At 54.8% G+C, this 16,619-nt stretch overlaps 8 protein-coding genes across 9 annotated transcripts; 6 read left to right on the top strand and 2 right to left on the bottom strand.

Moving 5' to 3' along the window:
- Position 1: 1 nt before the first annotated feature.
- On the top strand, positions 2-2,164 carry N657DRAFT_691382 (uncharacterized protein). Of its 2 annotated transcripts, XM_062797105.1 has the most exons (5): positions 2-137; positions 220-846; positions 1,062-1,253; positions 1,362-1,659; positions 1,828-2,164. In XM_062797105.1, exons 2-5 carry the CDS (start codon positions 485-487, stop codon positions 2,029-2,031), a joined length of 1,056 nt encoding a protein of 351 aa, XP_062646725.1. In that variant the 5' UTR covers positions 2-137; positions 220-484; the 3' UTR covers positions 2,032-2,164. The 2 variants fall into 2 exon arrangements, with proteins under 2 accessions (XP_062646725.1, XP_062646726.1); XM_062797106.1 differs by lacking the exons at positions 2-137; positions 1,828-2,164 and having other exon boundaries at positions 355-846; positions 1,062-1,455.
- A 356-nt stretch (positions 2,165-2,520) lies between these two features.
- N657DRAFT_574664 (GrpE-domain-containing protein) lies at positions 2,521-3,342 on the bottom strand (the record flags this gene model as incomplete). Its single annotated transcript, XM_062789047.1, has 2 exons — positions 2,521-2,985; positions 3,052-3,342. 2 exons carry the CDS (start codon positions 3,340-3,342, stop codon positions 2,521-2,523), a joined length of 756 nt encoding a protein of 251 aa, XP_062646727.1.
- Positions 3,343-3,652: 310 nt separating this feature from the next.
- Positions 3,653-4,187, top strand: N657DRAFT_646713 (uncharacterized protein). Its single transcript, XM_062793167.1, has 3 exons — positions 3,653-3,679; positions 3,740-3,756; positions 3,825-4,187. Exon 3 carries the CDS (start codon positions 3,921-3,923, stop codon positions 4,080-4,082), a length of 162 nt encoding a protein of 53 aa, XP_062646728.1. The 5' UTR covers positions 3,653-3,679; positions 3,740-3,756; positions 3,825-3,920; the 3' UTR covers positions 4,083-4,187.
- A 608-nt stretch (positions 4,188-4,795) lies between these two features.
- Positions 4,796-5,952, top strand: N657DRAFT_575466 (insert subdomain of RNA polymerase alpha subunit; the record flags this gene model as incomplete). Its single annotated transcript, XM_062789108.1, has 3 exons — positions 4,796-4,861; positions 4,949-5,514; positions 5,571-5,952. The coding sequence occupies 3 exons, from the start codon at positions 4,796-4,798 to the stop codon at positions 5,950-5,952; spliced, it is 1,014 nt and encodes a 337-aa protein (XP_062646729.1).
- Positions 5,953-6,629: 677 nt separating this feature from the next.
- On the bottom strand, positions 6,630-7,748 carry N657DRAFT_575007 (mitochondrial carrier; the record flags this gene model as incomplete). The annotated part of the gene is made up of 4 exons (XM_062789073.1): positions 6,630-6,711; positions 6,773-7,500; positions 7,555-7,559; positions 7,625-7,748. The coding sequence occupies 4 exons, from the start codon at positions 7,746-7,748 to the stop codon at positions 6,630-6,632; spliced, it is 939 nt and encodes a 312-aa protein (XP_062646730.1).
- A 1,772-nt stretch (positions 7,749-9,520) lies between these two features.
- N657DRAFT_575447 (phenylalanyl-tRNA synthetase) lies at positions 9,521-11,111 on the top strand (the record flags this gene model as incomplete). Its single annotated transcript, XM_062789107.1, has 2 exons — positions 9,521-9,659; positions 9,727-11,111. 2 exons carry the CDS (start codon positions 9,521-9,523, stop codon positions 11,109-11,111), a joined length of 1,524 nt encoding a protein of 507 aa, XP_062646731.1.
- A 1,857-nt stretch (positions 11,112-12,968) lies between these two features.
- On the top strand, positions 12,969-14,424 carry N657DRAFT_646718 (Calcipressin-domain-containing protein). Its single transcript, XM_062793168.1, has one exon. The coding sequence runs from the start codon at positions 13,153-13,155 to the stop codon at positions 13,996-13,998; it is 846 nt and encodes a 281-aa protein (XP_062646732.1). The 5' UTR covers positions 12,969-13,152; the 3' UTR covers positions 13,999-14,424.
- Positions 14,425-14,714: 290 nt separating this feature from the next.
- On the top strand, positions 14,715-16,404 carry N657DRAFT_646719 (uncharacterized protein). Its single transcript, XM_062793169.1, has one exon. It carries the CDS (start codon positions 15,027-15,029, stop codon positions 15,936-15,938), a length of 912 nt encoding a protein of 303 aa, XP_062646733.1. The 5' UTR covers positions 14,715-15,026; the 3' UTR covers positions 15,939-16,404.
- Positions 16,405-16,619: the final 215 nt, after the last annotated feature.

Below are 16,619 nucleotides of genomic sequence, written 5' to 3' on the forward strand. Positions count from 1 at the left end.
CCCTCGTTTTTATATCAACATTCTGGTCTTTGGTCATTATTCGAATGGGCTAATCCCTTGGAAGCACTCTGTCTGATTTTGTGGGTGTGGCACAACCACGTCCTGGCCTACGTCCTTCAAAACAGGCCATCTTCAAAGTGAGCAACTGAAACCTGTTCTGATGCACCTTGACGCGTGGTTTTTGACGGGACTCCTTCTGATCTCTGCGGCGAGACCCAGGCATGTCGTTGCACCCACTCCTGGGGAATTCTTGCTTGAGAGAAAGATTGGCTCCTCAATGCTTCCTTTGAGGTTAATTTACTCCATACTCCGTCCGATCTCAAGGGGTGTGCGTCACGCATGTTGAACGCGTCTCATTGCCAGTAGCCATGTTAAGTCTCGATTTATCTATTCTTCCTCTCTTCACTACCGTCTACCCTTAACTCCCGACATTCGACTTCCCCGTCAGATCTCACTTCAACACCAAGGTCAGAGCCTTACCAACATGAACATAGCCAAGAAGATCGAGCCTGTCAAGGGCACTAACCATGGCGCCAAGGAGCCCGCCATTTTCCGACCTCCCCCGCCCTCGCCCAGCCAGCGCTTCGCATGGCGCAGTTCAGCTCAAGACAAGCACGCCCGTGTCAATGGCGATGGTAACTTGGCCCTCTGCCCCCTCCCCAACTGCGTCAAGAATGCCGAGACCGATGGCTCGGGGGGCGACAAGAAGATGGCCATCACGAACTCGATGATGAAGACCTATGTCGCCATGAGAGCGGGCGTGAATAGCGTCGTTGCCAGTACCATTGAGCCTCTGCTTGGGAAGCTAGTTCGCCAGGAGCTGGCTGGGAAGTTGGGAAGCCCTCGGTAAGTTGTTCTTTGGTTTGCTTCAAGCCCACATTCGTCGACTCTCTTCTTCTCCATCGTATATACCACTGCTCCTCCTTCCTACAGGGCGTATTTCCTCCTTCACGCGGGGTTGGACGATGCAATATGCTAATGCGTTTATTGTTTCACCGCTTTTCTGCTTTGCTCACGTCTTTCCTTACTCTCCCCGTTTCGCTGGTTAACACAATCTACAGGATGATCCACGACATTCACTGGGAACTGAGCCCCTATCTTCCGGACCGCCTCAACCGCCCGGAGATTTATTATTACGCCCGCAACGTCGTCGATGAGCACCTGAATCTCCCGCCCGACTACAATTTCAAGGGGCTCCGCGCAATCAACCATATATGTAGCGATGGTTGGAAGGCAGCCAACGCCAAAGAAGAGTAGGACTCCCTTGAGAATGACTGGCCGCCCATCACACCCGCAAATGGCAAGACTACCTGCCTACCCGAACTGCGCTCAAACATCGAGACGGGTATGACCACAAGCAGTGGCGAGGAGACGGTGCAAGGTCTCGGGGACATCGTCCCCGACCACAACGGCCCCTTCATCACAGACGCAATGCTAGTTCCGGGCAGCCCCCTGTACAGCTCCCACTTCGAAGAGGGTTACGTCTCCGACGAGGAGGGCCACCCGGACCTCACGCGCATCTCACCGTGCACCTTCGCGAGCTGGGCCACCGGCTGCGCCCCTGAAGACTGGACACAGAAAGAGACCACCGCTCCCAAGCCGCCCATCATACCCGCCCGCACCTCCTCGCTCAACTGTTTGGGACCGAAGCGCTACAGCGTAAGTGAGAGACAAACCAACGTCCCTTTCTCTCCCCCTCCTCCACCCCCTGCCCCCCCGCCCGGCAACCCCGCGCGCAAAAAAAAAAAAAAAAAATCCATCCCATTTCCCTCTCCATATACCCAATATTTTGCCAGAAATCAAGAGCCTAACATCCGTGTGACTTAGACGCCCCTGATCGACACCCCGCACCGTCCCGATGGACCCCGCGTGCCTACCTTCGACACCGTGCGCGCGGTCAAGGAGATCGGCGCCCTGAAGTGCACGCTCAGCAAGCTCGTCAACGAGAAGGAGCAGCTCCGGGATGAGATCGGGGCGCTGCGGCAGGAGAGGGCGGAGCTGCAGGCCAAGATGGAGAAAGTTGTGGGGTGAGAGAGAAGAGGGGATAGAGTCGGAATGGACGGATGACGCTGGGTGTGGAAAAGGATATACCCCGAGGCATTTCTGCTGCTATGGTTAGCTTGTATTGAATCGTTTCGCATACATACAATATCACAGAAAGTGCCATGAGGTCGTTGCTGAACGATATCGCCGCCGAACTTCCCCAGCCCAATAACTGCATTAGAATTGTGTGTCTGTGTGCGATGCCCTCTATACCCGCTCCAAGAGCAATCCATCATCTCTATCCTTTTTTTGTCCCCCGCATAACCATATGCTAAACTGGTATGAACCGACGACCAATCATGAGAGGAGCATTATACATATGAGACCAGCAAAAACAGCCATGAACGCCCCGCACCCTGATCCCGAAGTATATGGTGCGTGCAAATGTGATCCAACAGTGGTAATAGTACAGGGGAGAAAGGTCGACTCAACTCCCTATTCGTTCAAGAGCCTGCAATGATGCAAGGCATTGCCCCTTTATTTGTTTTTGACGACGCCGACCTTGGCCGGGCGCAGGATGCGCCCGTTGAGGCGGAAGCCCTTTTGCTGAACGTGGAAAACGGTGTTGTGTTCCTTGTCCGGCATGGGCGTCATAAAGGTGGCGTCGTGCTCGTGCGGGTTGAAAACCTCGCCGTTGGGGTCGAAGCGCTCCAGGCCGTGCTTCTTGAGCGTCTGCATCAGGATGGTCTCGGTCATCTTGAGCCCCTCGTACAAGTTGACCAGGTCCTGCTGGTGCTCCGACTTCTCCTCTCCAGACTGAGACTTGAGCTTCTCCTCGGGCACCATGGCCAGCGCCCGGTCAAAGTTATCGACCGTGTCGACGAGGTCCTGGGCGAACCCCTGAATAGCGAACTCCTTGTTCTTCTGAATCTCGCGTGCTGTCCGTTCTTGCAGGCTCCGGAACTCGTTTTGTTGCTCAGCCATGGAGCGGAGGTACTTGTCCTGGATGGCGGCCGAATTAGCATGAGAATTGCAGGGTAGAAAAAAAGGAAAAAGAAGATACTGTACCTTTAGCTCCCGGATCTCCGCGTCTTTGGCCTCCAATTGCTTTTTTAGCGCAGCTTCGGGACTCTCGGCCTCCCCCTCCTTCTTTGCCTCCTCGCCATTGTCCTTTGCATCGCCGTTGTTCCTTGCAGCGTCCGTTTCAGAGCTGTACCATCTCGTTCGTGGCGTAATTGTCCGCACGGCTGCGAATGGCGTCTGGTAGAAGTGAGGCAGAGAGGCGGTTTGCCTTTGGGTGCTTAGTCTGGCAGTGGATCGGAGGGCTCTAGAGGTGGCCGAGATGGTCTGTCGTAGCATGATTGCGGATTGTGTATTGTGTCTAATACTCTCAGGATACTGAAGACTCCGGCGAGATGATGTTCAGATGATCGCGTGTTGCGCAACAAATTTTATGGGGGCGATGTGAAGCTGGCTTGGCTTTCCTGTCGCGGCCGAGCCCCCGTCATCTTGCAGCTTGGGCGGATCATTGACGGGCCGCCACAGCAATCATTACTTGCCAAGCCAGGGTACGTACGTGGCTTGCTGAGGTTGACGGGTTAGGGTTATGGAATGAAAAATTTACATATCTCGGATTTCAAGGTCCGCCAATCAAAAACTTCATTCCTTAGGCCAATGAAATTCAATGAAATTGATAATGAAGCTAGGATTAGCCAGGAAATTCTCGGAGTTACCAGCGAAGATGTCTAGGACTCACTCAATTGTGCTAGCAATCTAAGCCGGCTTAGCAAACAGCCCCTCAAATCATGGTATTCAACTCCTTTGCTCTTTGTACTACTTACTAGATCCTTTTAAAGTCAAGTTGTTGGGCAGCCAACAGTTACATGCTCGAGTAAGCTTAGATCAACCAAGTGGTATTGAATAGATTGAGGTATGAGATGAAGCTTGAATTGGAGTCACGATTCCAGAGTGACACACAAATGAAGGATCAAGATAGTGGGTTAGGGTGTCTCAGAATGTCCCTTTTCTTTTTTGGACAAATTGTCCTCTCTAATCCTGCCAGGGGAATTACCCCCTTATATAGAGACAGTGTGCCATGATATGACGCTTATGTCAGGAACTGCGTCATTGTGATGGATCTGTGTTGACTGAGAGTCTCGCATTGAACATCAGTGCTCAGTCCGTGAATCTTGGTGCCAAGGAACCCACTCAGTTAACACAAGTCTTCTACTTGAGTCTGAGCCTAGTATGAACCTCCATTTGTAGTCGGCTATCTTTGATGCTATTTTGCAGTCGTAGTTGGTATGCATTGTAGCATTTAGCACGAATTATAGCATGAGCTGTCTATAGTACATTTCACGTCCTAGTATGGTCGTGAGACTTGTGGGCTTCTATAGGGCCTCGGCTATAGTGGCAGGATGTTTTCACTTACATAGAGCAGTAGTTAACTCTAACCAGAAATATATCGCCTGACAAATAGTTAACTTAGCTAAAATTGCTGGAAATCTCTAAATTCCGGGGACTCCATTTTCCAGTTTCAGAACTCCGATTGAAATATCGTAAGCCTACGATCGGTGGTTGATCATACGTAATCTTGCAGTCACCCCACTGTCATTCTAGGCAGGTGTGGAGATAAGATTCAGTTCTCCCTGCGCTTTGTTGAGCGCCGCCGAACTTCCCACGACTGGAAGTTCCACGTTCATTCGCAACGACCAGATCCCCAACTCAACAGCACGGATTGCAGCCTCATTGTCGTATGCGCTATTAGAAAACTGAAGCGACCTTTGCAGCATAAGCAGGCACCGCCGGAAACATGGACTACGACCCGATGGTGATGGATGACGCCGAGGCGTTGGGCCCGGTTGTCAAGATTTCCCAAGTATGTCTTTGTCGCAACCTGTGGCTGGCTGCTCGTTTTCTCTTCTGTGAGGAAGCGACTTGGTCTAAACGCGATCATGGGACCTAGGCAGACTCTGTACGCGTCAAGTACGAGCTTTCGAATGCCGATATTGCCTTCGCGAACTCGCTCCGCCGCGTCATGCTCGCCGAAATTCCCACAATAGCCATCGATTTGGTCGAGATTGAAGAAAACAGCTCGGTTTTGGCCGACGAGTTTATCGCCCACCGTCTCGGCCTCATCCCACTTAACGCCGAAGGTGTCGAGTCTCTGCTCTACGGGCGCGACTGTGACTGCGACGGATTCTGCGAGCACTGCAGCGTTAGGCTTACCCTCCACGCGAAGTGCACGGGCGATGAGAATATGCATGTTTTTGCGCGCGATCTGGTTCCCACAGGCGAACGCGTCAACCAAGTTCTCGGCACACCCGTGCTGTCAGATGCGGAAGGGCTCGGCCCGCTCATCCTGAAGCTTCGGCCGGGCCAGGAGATCAAGCTCGAGTGTATCGCCAGGAAGGGCATCGCGAAGGAGCACGCAAAGTGGGCACCCTCAGCCGCCATCGGCTTTGAGTACGACCCGCACAACAAGCTTCATCACCTCGACCTCTGGTACGAGTCGGATCCAAAGACGGAATGGTGAGTGTTCCAGCTATGTAAATTCTTATGAACACTGGTTGACTATCATCGCGCAGGCCACCAAGCGAGTATGCCGCCTGGGAGGAGCCTCCGCAAGAAGGAGAGCCGTTCGACTACGACGCCGTCCCAAATCGATTTTACTTCAACGTCGAGAGCGCTGGAAACCTCTCGCCGGATACGATTGTAAGCGAAGGCATCAAGGTTTTGCAGCAGAAGCTTGCTGGTCTTATTCACGAGCTCGCCGACGAGGGTGGGAACAGCATGAACGGAGACTACAACGGCCCGCGCAGTCCAGAGTACGGAACCGGCGCCGATGGCTTCGGCGGGTACACGACGCCGTTCGGTAATGCAGGCAACCAGAGTTCATGGGGCGGTGCTGGCGGAACGACACCATACGGGACGACACCTTACGGCGCTGGGCAGTCCAGCTGGCCATGATCAATGGGGCTTTTACGGCCGGGCACCTTCCACGTGTCCGATCATTTCCATGAAGCATCTTCGGCTCTTCCAGCATGGCCTGACGTTCAGGCGTGAGATTGGCGCGGATGAGATCCTCCAGCGAGAGTGCGGCAGGGCAGTCTCCTATGGTCACCCTCTCGGTGCTCAGCACCTTTGGTTGCTGCGCCCTGTCATGATTCAAGAACCAGAAAACAACCAACTTTTTGCCGATATCCTGTTGCCGAGGCGCTAAGCCTCTGAAAAGCACCGGATAACGGGCTGCTCTCTTAAGTTGTCTGGATTGTATATCAGCGGGAGTTCAGGACGGAAGCCGCCAAGCATTTTCATCTTTCACGAGAAGTGCTCGACATTTCAAGGCGCGAAGAAGGACGTTTAGCCCAATGTTTGTCCAATTTATGCATGAACCAATAATAGAGGGAATAGGGGCGACCGCTGGACCGAACTGCCACTGAACCGGCAACTGTCCAATGCCGATGCCTGCGAAAGCCTCTCCACCCCATTCAAAATACATCCAACACAAACGCCTGCCGTTCTACATGCCTGCGTCCCAGGGTATAGTGCTGCGGTCTACTTGTATAGGCCTTGTTGTCGTCGTCTATCTTAAGTCGGTTGTATATCGTCGCGCCGTTGTCTAAACCGTTCGTTCGTAGCTCTGTTTACGCCGGATCCTCTATCCCGTTGATCTTCCTGTAAATCTTGCGATGAGATTCTAGAAAGAGAAATGTACAGATCGTTTGTCTGCAGACCGATTAGCATGCGCCCTCCCCAACTTGAGAGCGACAGGCAGAGAGAAACTTACGGCCCTAGCCTCAAAAAACTGGGCACCCAGCCCTTAAACATCCACCGCATCCCCTCCTTGGCATACACCTCGCGCAACACACCCACCACCCCGTGGTTTCCCCCCGACGCCGACATCACCCGCGTCTTGATGACATCAATCGGACTCGTCACGGTAGCCGCCACCACCCCGGCAAGAAAACTCGCAGTGAAGTGCGTCGCGAGACCATCCTGCATGCCCGCGACCCGCAGCAGCGTCCGCTTGAACACGTCGTAGCTCGCCAGCTGGCTAGCCGTCATGGCCGCGGCGCGCGCGCTGTTGGGCCACACGCCGCGGAACAGCGCGCCAACGCCTTCCTCGCGTACCATGCGCGCCAGGCCGTCGAGCGCGTGCGCGTAGTTGCGCCGTTGCGAGGCGGGCAGCGCGGCGTCGTGCTGCATGCGCACGTTGAGCACGTCTGCCGCGTTGCCGGCGATGCCGCCGACGAAACCCGAGGTCGAGGCCATGGCGATGAGTAAGGGGAGCGAGGGCGGGCTAGGTTTGCCGGTGAGCGGGTCGGTCTTTTTCGAGACGAAGCGGGTTTTGAGTTCCTCGTAGATGCCGAAGCGGGTTGTCGAGTAGGTCAGTTGGCGGAGGAGGGAGGCTGAGAGGCCGCTGTAGAGGCCCCGGGGGCCGGCGTGCTTGAGGATGTGCATGAAGGTGCCGCTCATTGTTGAGGGCATGGCGCCTGTGCGGGTTTGGAGGCGGACCTAGACAGGACAGGTGTCAATTAGGGTATTGCGGAGGTCTTGGGAGAATTCTACCTTAACTGGGATATTGATTAGCCATGCGATCGTCAATTGGGTTTTGGTGACGGTGCGGAGGGGTGCTTACCGAGATCGAGGGGATGCGTTACGCAGGCGGCCATACTACTTGCGCTGCCACCAAACCAAAATGGGTAGTGTATTGGTCGAGGCCTAGTCAGCGACGACACAGTTGCCCTGCTGTCGTCCTTCATCGCCATGGCCGTCGTTGCCGAGGGTGCCACCGGTGACGGGGCAGCGGGTCGTTCACTCTTGGCTGCCTGCATTGTGCGCTGCACTATCCAAGCAGACCGTGCCTTGTTATTATTGCATCACGCTGATTGAGAAGGGGGGGAAAGGTCGTAGAGTAATGTTGAAACGAATGATCAATAGTTGAAGAAGACTAGTGATCTTCCACAGCAGACCGGAGTTAAGAATGCGATAAGCAGCCATTTTTATCAGTGATTCCAGGTTTCGACATGGCCCGTGCCCTTCTACGTCAGTTTCCGACGCAGGGATTGTCGAGACTGCTTGGCGTCTCGGCTCCTTCTTTCCCGATTGATAAACGATAGCTACGGAGTCCTCTCTTGACCACCGCGAGGATGTCAAGGTGAACTTATCAAGGTGAGCAAACTACGTAAGTAATTCAACTTCATCTACTGGTCTCCAAGAATATTTTGCAAGAGTGATCTCACTTGATCGTATACACCCAGAAGCACTACGCCGGTGATGTCCTTATGTCAGTGTCTATTCTCTGAGGGCGCCGCCTACTTCATGGGCTACAATATCGTTGCAAATATTGTATTCTACAGGACGGAGGCACGCTTCCAGAGGCTCAGTCGGCATGTTCCAATCCATCAACACGGCTGGTACCATTGGCATCTTGGTCATCCGTCTGGAGCGTTTTGACCGCCGAAGACGAGGATGGCGATCCCCTGAGCGAGTAAGACGCCTGGTGCAAAATGGTCAAAGCGAAGCTGAGATGGCCATAATCTGCCCATGCTTAAGGAAGTCAACCCTCCGAGCTCCTCATCCCATCGCTCGGCCACCGGAGAACCCTTCGGGCTACGGACTCTACTATCGGTTAATCAGAGAATCAGGAACGGAAGCCAATGGGCGATGAGCATCACCCTGTCATGTACGGCCTGAACTGGTTAACCTTTCAAGGCAAGTTTAGCCACATTGGGCTTTTAAGGAGGGACGCCGAACACTCAAAAGAGTACAGCTACCTACCTAAGTACCATAGTAGCCGCTAAGCGCTTACATAGGTATAGGTAGAAGAGGCAAGCAGTGATATACATCTGTCACGGCAGGCGTAATTTCGCCAGAGGCGATTGCAGCTGGCGTTGGAGATTGACGCTTATTGTGCAAAATAAGAAGCTTGCCGAAGAAAGGCAACGCTCTCGCAGGATAAATCTAACTACAGTTCGTGGCTTGTCCAAGCTCTCCATGCGCCAAGCCATAACTACGGCGCACCAGCCGTGACAACGTCGATGGAATTGTGAATGTAATCAGTGCACGGAAATAGTAAGATACTCGATGGTGAAGGGAAAAGGCAGTGGGCTAGTAGGGCAGGAAGACCCACCAATGCCCCACCACAGACCAGCCCACCAACCTCTATCAATAATAGGAAGAAATGAAGTTATTAGCAATCATTCCCGATGAACAATCATCTTAGTGCCAGAAAGTTCAAGGATTCAAAGATCGGCTTTGGGGTGCTGGCGGTGATCTTGGCCTAGGCCTGTTATGGCTGAAGCTACCATAAGGGGTTAGCCGGTCTCAGCCTCATAGAACAGGGAAGGTTTACGTACAAATAGTGATGCTCATGGGCGATGTCATTGTGCATGAACCCGTGCGCTGCGGCTTGGCGACTCGAGAAAAGACCCACATGAGTTTCGCGAAGGCGCATCACGCTGGTCGTGAAGCAAGCCAGAGGTCTCCGATTCCCAACCGTCAGGCCTTCAGGAGCCGCATTCCCGACTACAGCATGGTCGGACTGCGGGGTATTGTGAGTACGCTATGGCCTCGGGCGGGCAACCGGTCCGACATTGCGCTTCTCATAAAACGAGGCGGCCGCATCAGCAGACTGCCTGTCCAGCCGTGTTGGCGAGCAGCCTACTCTTCAGGTTAGCAAGGAGGAGCATGCAACCCGAAGGCCCAGGTCCAGCGGTGCTGACGAATTTCGCTAAAAAGATGCTACGAGTGCGCGTCAGGGCGTGGCGACAAGCCCCAAGGAGGTCGAGATCAACGGCAAGAAGTATGCGACCGACCCGTGGTTTAATGTATCGTCCACCGTCCTCTCCTTGACTTCCCGGAAGTTGCATCTCCAGAAAGACCACCCCGTGGCCATCACGCGGAAAATTATCGAGTCGGTCTTCCCCCCGCCGACTTACAAATATTACAATGAATTCGACCCGGTCGTATCGACCTACGAGAACTTTGACTCGCTGTGCTTCCCGCCAGACCACCCTGGCCGCGCCCGCTCCGACACATACTACATCAACAAGGATACGCTCTTACGAACACACACCAGCGCCCATGAGGCGGAGCTCTTTCGCGCCGGCGCCAGCGGCGGCTACCTCATCAGCGCCGACGTCTACCGCCGCGACGAGGTCGACCGCAGCCACTACCCCGTCTTCCACCAGATGGAGGGCGCCCGCGTCTGGGACCGGAACAAGGTGCCCAACGGTGACCTGGCCGCAGCCATCTTCCAGGACCTCGACCGCCTCCCCAAGCACAACATGACCGTCGAAGATCCCAACCCGCCCTTCCACCCAGACCGCAATCCTCTCCAGGTGGAGCACCACACGCCCGAGGAAGCCGCCGCCGTCGCAGCCCACCTCAAGCGCTCGCTCGAGCTGATGGTCAACGAGATTTTTTCTCGCGCCAAAGCCGCCGCCGCCTTCGCCACAGCAGCAAACAACGGTACCTCGCCAGTTGAACCCACCGAGCCCCTCCGCGTGCGCTGGGTCGAGGCCTATTTTCCCTTCACCTCCCCCTCGTGGGAACTCGAGGTTTTCTACCAGGGCGATTGGCTCGAGGTGCTAGGGTGCGGGGTATCTAAGCAGGAGTTGCACATCATCGCGGGCGTGCCGTCTCAGATCGGCTGGGCGTTCGGCATCGGGCTGGAGCGCATCGCCATGTTGCTCTTCCAGATCCCCGACATCCGGCTGTTCTGGTCGCGCGACGAGAGGTTCCTGTCGCAGTTTCGAGGGGTCGAGGATAACTTGGCGAGGATGCGGCCCTTTGTGCCGTTCAGCAAGCACCCGGCTTGCTACAAGGATGTGTCGTTCTGGTTGAAGGGGACGAGCGCCGCCGGCGGCGGGGGCTCCGGGAAGGGGGCGGTGGATTGGCACGGGAATGATCTCATGGAGGTGGTGAGGGATGCCGCCGGGGATTGTGTTGAGGATGTGAGGCTGGTGGATGAGTTTGTGCATCCCAAGACGGGCCGGCGGAGTATGTGCTACCGGATCAACTATCGCAGTCTCGAGAGGACGTTGACGAATGCCGAGACGAACGAGATGCATGACAGGGTAGTCAGGGGGTTGGTGGAGCGGTTGGGGGTGGAGATTAGGTAGTTGGACTGGTAGTGGTTTGTGGGATGGTATGTTGGGGATTGCTACGGCTGGGCTGGTTTATCTCCCCTCGCTGCTCTGGTGCCGTTCTCCCGAGCCCAAGGGGTTGACATTGCTTGTGAACGGAACTGGCGGACAGGCAAAGGAAAGGAACGAATTTGGCCCCTTTCAGCTGACCGCCGAGCCGCTCAGCCACGCCCGGTGAGACGTTGATGAGGGGATCTGTCTCCTCGTTCTCCTCTCCAAGGTTGATGGTTCGACCATCTCGCGCGGTCTGAAACTGTGTGGTCTTGTGCCGTTGTCATGTTGTGGGCTGTACTATAGTGTATACTCTGGCAGATAGACGGATTGACCAATGTGTATGATAAGGGGCATGCTGTTCGACTTCTGGCCAATCATCGTCCATAGATTCAGGGCAGTGCAATCGTTGTGGGGCCATCAGTGAGGGTCTGGCTGTTGCGAGAACCAAGAGATCAGCATGTCACGCGGGAACTGAGATGGGCTTTCTTGGTGGGTTCCCGGCGGGCGGAGGATGTCTTTGTGGTGTTGGTAAGTTGAATGCGGCGCAGAGGTGTTGGTGAGCGTACTGACGTCGACGGAATGAGCCAAGACATGGTGAAGGCAGCCATAGTTGTCGCCATTCCACTTGCTGGGTGGCACTGCATTGACCGTGGTTTATCCGCCGGGGAAATTGAGCTTGCGAACACGGTAAGCTTGATGACGGCGGCGTTCATCAGCCTCAGACTCTAGTTTGCTGTGCCTCCTCGTCGCGTTGCTTGTGGGTTGCTGCTGACCAAGATATCAGGCTTGTTTTCCACTCCGAAACGTAACATTGTGATCGTTTCCGACTGTAGTTGATAACTACTGTGCCTTCCCTATAATTCTTGGTGATGGTATTCCGGCCACTTCGTTTTGCTAGCGTGCGGTCCTAATCAGTACTGTGGTAGGTTGAGCCAAGAGTTCCTGTTTAAAATACTAGTAATTATAATATCTCCCAATGCAGCATGTTTTTGACCCTTTCCTTACCTACCTACTACCTAGCCTCGAATTCTGCCTCATCTGACTTGGACCCGTGGAGCGGGTAGCGTGAAAAACACTTCCCAAGGGTAAGAAGGCTGAGCATGGACCGTGACCCCAGAATACACAAGTTCCCGCTGCCAACCTGAGTACATGGAGTGTTTTGTTGAGCATGGGCATCCAGGAGGGCAGTGACTATAGCAGTTGCTGCATCCGCGCCGTGTTGCGTAACCCTGGACCCAGCCCCGAGAGCTTCGCTGTACGGCATAATTTAGACATTTTCGTTTTTCACTAGCAACAGTTCGATTGGCTGAGGCCTGTCTACTTAGCGATAATGTAGAGTAAAGCCAATGAAGCCAGAAGTTTGGCTCCGTTGGTGAAAAACGAACCCCGAAATTATACCGTAGTTCGAGGCGTGTCAAGGTTCGAGAACTCACTTGAGACGTCAGAAATTGGCTAACTGATGCGGCGGTGCAGAGGGTATGGACCTGGCTCGCCTGGCCAGTTGAAAACCACTACTTAATGTAAGGAAGTTTCGTCTCGTTTCTGTCACAGTTTTCATGGAGGCATTCGCTCGCTTTCCATTTCCGCCTCATCGTGATGCAGTGGCAAGACAGCGCTCCAGAACTCAATGCCCTGGATCTGGCCATGTGAGAGGGGCTTGGCAAAAGCGAATGAGTGCTTGGCTTCGAAGTTTGACTTCAGTCTTGGTGGAGCCGAGGCCGCTTTGTTATCCAGAACTCAGCCACCATCACGGCTTTCACCTGCCAAACCGGGGTTTCTCAAACGGGCCCGCTTGTGATCCATGACCCCGGGACTTGCGTACAGTGGCTGGTATAATATCTCGCGCAAACCGCCTTTCCCGCATTGCATCACCTCTCACATCCACCTGAAAAACGACATTGTCAACGAAGTTTCGACGAACAACTTACCCGCCACATCCAGCAGCCTTTAGAGGGATTCATCTCTTCTAGTACATCTCCCCATCGTCACTTAGACTAAGTCATACAGTATTCACGAAATCGCAATGGAGCAGCAATTGCCGCTACGGGCGCTTTCCGAAGCCCAGGGGCAACAGCAATCATCACCAGAGCTTCGGCCCACGCTTTCACGATCATCGAGCAGCCGCTCGCGCAAGTCGAACCTTTCCCTAGATCTCTCGAACCTGCCGCCCCTCATCAAGCCCACCCCGCCCTGCAACACTCTGATTTTCACCAACCTGCAATCACGCGACATCTTCGCCCCGGACAACCTGCAGAGGATCCGCGACCTCATCTCGCAAAAGGCCCGCATCCACGCCTTCTCCCCGTTAAAATCTCTCAACCGCATCATCGTCTCTTTCTACAGCGACGAGGACGCCATCGCTGTGCGCCAGGACTGGGACGGCGAGAACATCATGGGCGACCGCTGCCGCGTCTACTTTGGCCAGCCGACGCCGCTCAAGACCCAACAAGACACGCACCTCGCCCTGCCCGATGCAGGCAAGCTCTTCTTCATCTCCCCGCCACCTAGCCCGCCGCACGGCTGGGAGCAGAAGATGGAGGACGCACCGAACAAGATGGTGCATGCCGAGGACCTGGCCGAGGCGCTCGCTAAGCTGAGGCACCACCACAACAACGCCGATTCGACGGGCGGCATGATGGCGTCGCCAGTGTCGCCCGCCGAGAGCGGTACGGGGCCGCAGCGGAGCCGCAGCTCGACGCTGGTGTTCCAGCCCAACCCGGAGCTCGGCGCCAGCCCGGACCTGCCGTGTGTCATTATTCATGACATGACGGACGAGCCCGACGAGATGAGCCCGATTGGAGTGACGGCGCCGAAGCCCATCATGGCGCATACGGCGCGGCCTCCGGTCGAGTTGATGCACGACGCTTGAGGGGTCAATGGTAGCGCTCTCCGGGATTTTTCTTTTCCTTGTACTTTACGTTCCATCCCTCTGTGTTCTACATTTCTACGTCGTCTGCTACTGAGTCTGGTTAGGGTACTGTGCGAGCATTGATTAGGGCTTAAGGAGCATCATGGGCGGCGTTGGGTGCCAGGCGCGACAGGAAAGCCTTCACGAGTGTCGCAGGATTCTACGACGGGTTTTGGTTATGCGGCTAAAATGCATTTCCATTTTGCATTCTCCAACGAGTGCATGGAGCAGATAGGTAGCTCTAGTATGAGGCTGCTGATAATGCTGTCCTCGGTTGTGACTGGGTATTTCATTCATTCACCTCAAACGGTCCCAGCTTAACATCGAGTACTAGCCCATCCCATTTAACTGCACCGGCCTCCCTCCCTCGCCCATGTTCCTTGTTCTCTCAGCCCGTACACCTAGACGGTGGGATGGTATGCAGTTTACTTGAACTTGTAGCACCAGTATCTGACTTGGCTTGCGATTTGATTTCCTAAAAGCCATCTTACGGCCCGTCTCCTCTTTGTTTTGTGTACTGGCAGAGGGGAAGGGAAACCACAGCTAGATATTTACGTCGAGGAACCGATGCAATGGTCTGACGTTGGCCGAAACTCGGGACAAGAGAATTTGGGGAGATCAGAAACAGGTTGGTTCATGGATGAGGGTTATCCCCCACTTCCCACCACCAGCTTCCTGACGCAGCCAAGGAATTATTATTGCGAAGAAAACGCTCCCTGCTTCTTCACGGCTTGATACCGAGACTACAGTGTTTAAGTTAACGGTTGACAAGATTACCAAATCCACCCCCCCTCATAGACAAGCGTGCATCTAGGTGAGCGACGAAAGACTGCCTGGATCTGGATGGAAGCAGTGTAAGCCAAGAGCCCCACCGGTCGAAGCGCAGTGCAGGGGCCAAGGGAAATTTTCGAATGATCTCAAGAGCGTGCCAATCTGCAACAGCGACTCCCTTTTCTCGTGATAACCCACCCAGCACCTTTCCTCGAACCATGGACTGCCCCTGCCGGACAGCAGCCCTCAGAATCTTTGTCAAGAGCATCGCCCAGATTCATGTCCCTCTTCGCGCCACACCACGAGTCACGCAACAACACGCCCAGTCCTTGGGCCAGCGCAACCGCTTTTACAATCACGCGACAACTCCCATGCTTGCGGCTGCATCACGATCAGTACACACATCATTTGTCAGGAACAGCGCAACAGAATACGCCCAATACGCCGGAACAGGAGGCGATGATAGTGGAGGCAAGCACAATGATGCTGCGGTGACGGCAGCAACTCCTGCAGACCATTCCCCCAAGACTGGGTTTCAAGGCGATCATGCGGACACAGCGAGTTCTAGGCCACATAAACGGGCGGCTGGCACACGCGATGCGGAACATTCGGACAGCAAGGCAAAGAAGGCCGGAAAGGACAAGGAACGACCTGAACCCGCACCCGATCATGAAGACGACGCGTGGTACCGGCCCAAAGAGAAAGAACCCTGGATGATCCAGAAGGAGGCCCTCAAGAAGAAGTTCCCAACGGGCTGGAACCCGCGCAAGAAGCTGTCGCCCGACGCGTTGGTGGGGATCCGGATGCTGCACAAGCAGTTCCCAGACGAGTACACAACCGAGGTGCTGGCGCAGAAGTTCGAGGTGTCGCCCGAGGCAATCCGCCGGATTCTCAAGTCAAAGTGGACGCCGGACGCGGAGGAAGAGCTCGAGCGCCAGGAGAGGTGGCACAACCGGGGCAAGAAGGTGTGGACGCATTGGGCGGCGCTGGGCAAGAAGCCGCCGAGGAAGTGGCGCGCCGAGGGCATTGTCCGCGATCCCATCTGGAACAAACCGAGAGGTCCGAACCACAAAGACAGGGCCGCGCGCGCCGAGGCGCAGCGAAAGCTGGCGAAGCGCATGTTGGGCTGATGCTCCGCTGTTCGACGGGCTTCGGCACGGGGAGTCGGATCAAACTGTAACATACAGAAAAGGAACGGATGTACCATACCAAGGCAGGCACTGTACGATACGAATCTGCGATTGGTTCTTCACAGGCATATCTCTATCCCCAGGTCTTGAGAGTGAAGTGGCATGGCAACTAGACAGCCTACCAGCTGATCGAGTCTGCGCCATGAACATTCCCCGCTGAGGTCTCTGGCTGATTTTGCTGGTCCGAGCTCCAGGTCGTCCGGCAGTCGAGCCGCCAATGGCAAACCATGTCACAGCAGTTTCGCCGCAGAGTGCTGGACCGGTCCGCTAGGTAATGCAACCCCCCATTGCTCAGGCATGGGCCCTACCGCGTCCTCCGAGTCACATATCCTCCGTAGATTGTACCGATATCACAACAGCTCTAAGGGAAGGGCCACCACCTTGAGCAATGGTAAGAGATGAGAGGGTGATGCGCGGTGACTCTTCGCAAATATTGATACTATACTGAGCTGGTCATGTTCGTGGCTACTAAGTGCCGTTGATTGCCTGGGCAACCGCTTGAATGATCCACTGATGGACATTTCGGATTCCAATTGATGAAATGGACTTGAACTGGGTTCCGGAGAAAAAGGGCGCTACCCAGCTAGAGCTGGTGCACGAGCCAACTCATATTTCCAACTT

This window comes from Parathielavia appendiculata (genome assembly GCF_033297405.1).
Source record: "Parathielavia appendiculata strain CBS 731.68 unplaced genomic scaffold N657scaffold_8, whole genome shotgun sequence".
Classification (NCBI taxonomy): Eukaryota; Fungi; Ascomycota; class Sordariomycetes; order Sordariales; family Chaetomiaceae; genus Parathielavia; species Parathielavia appendiculata.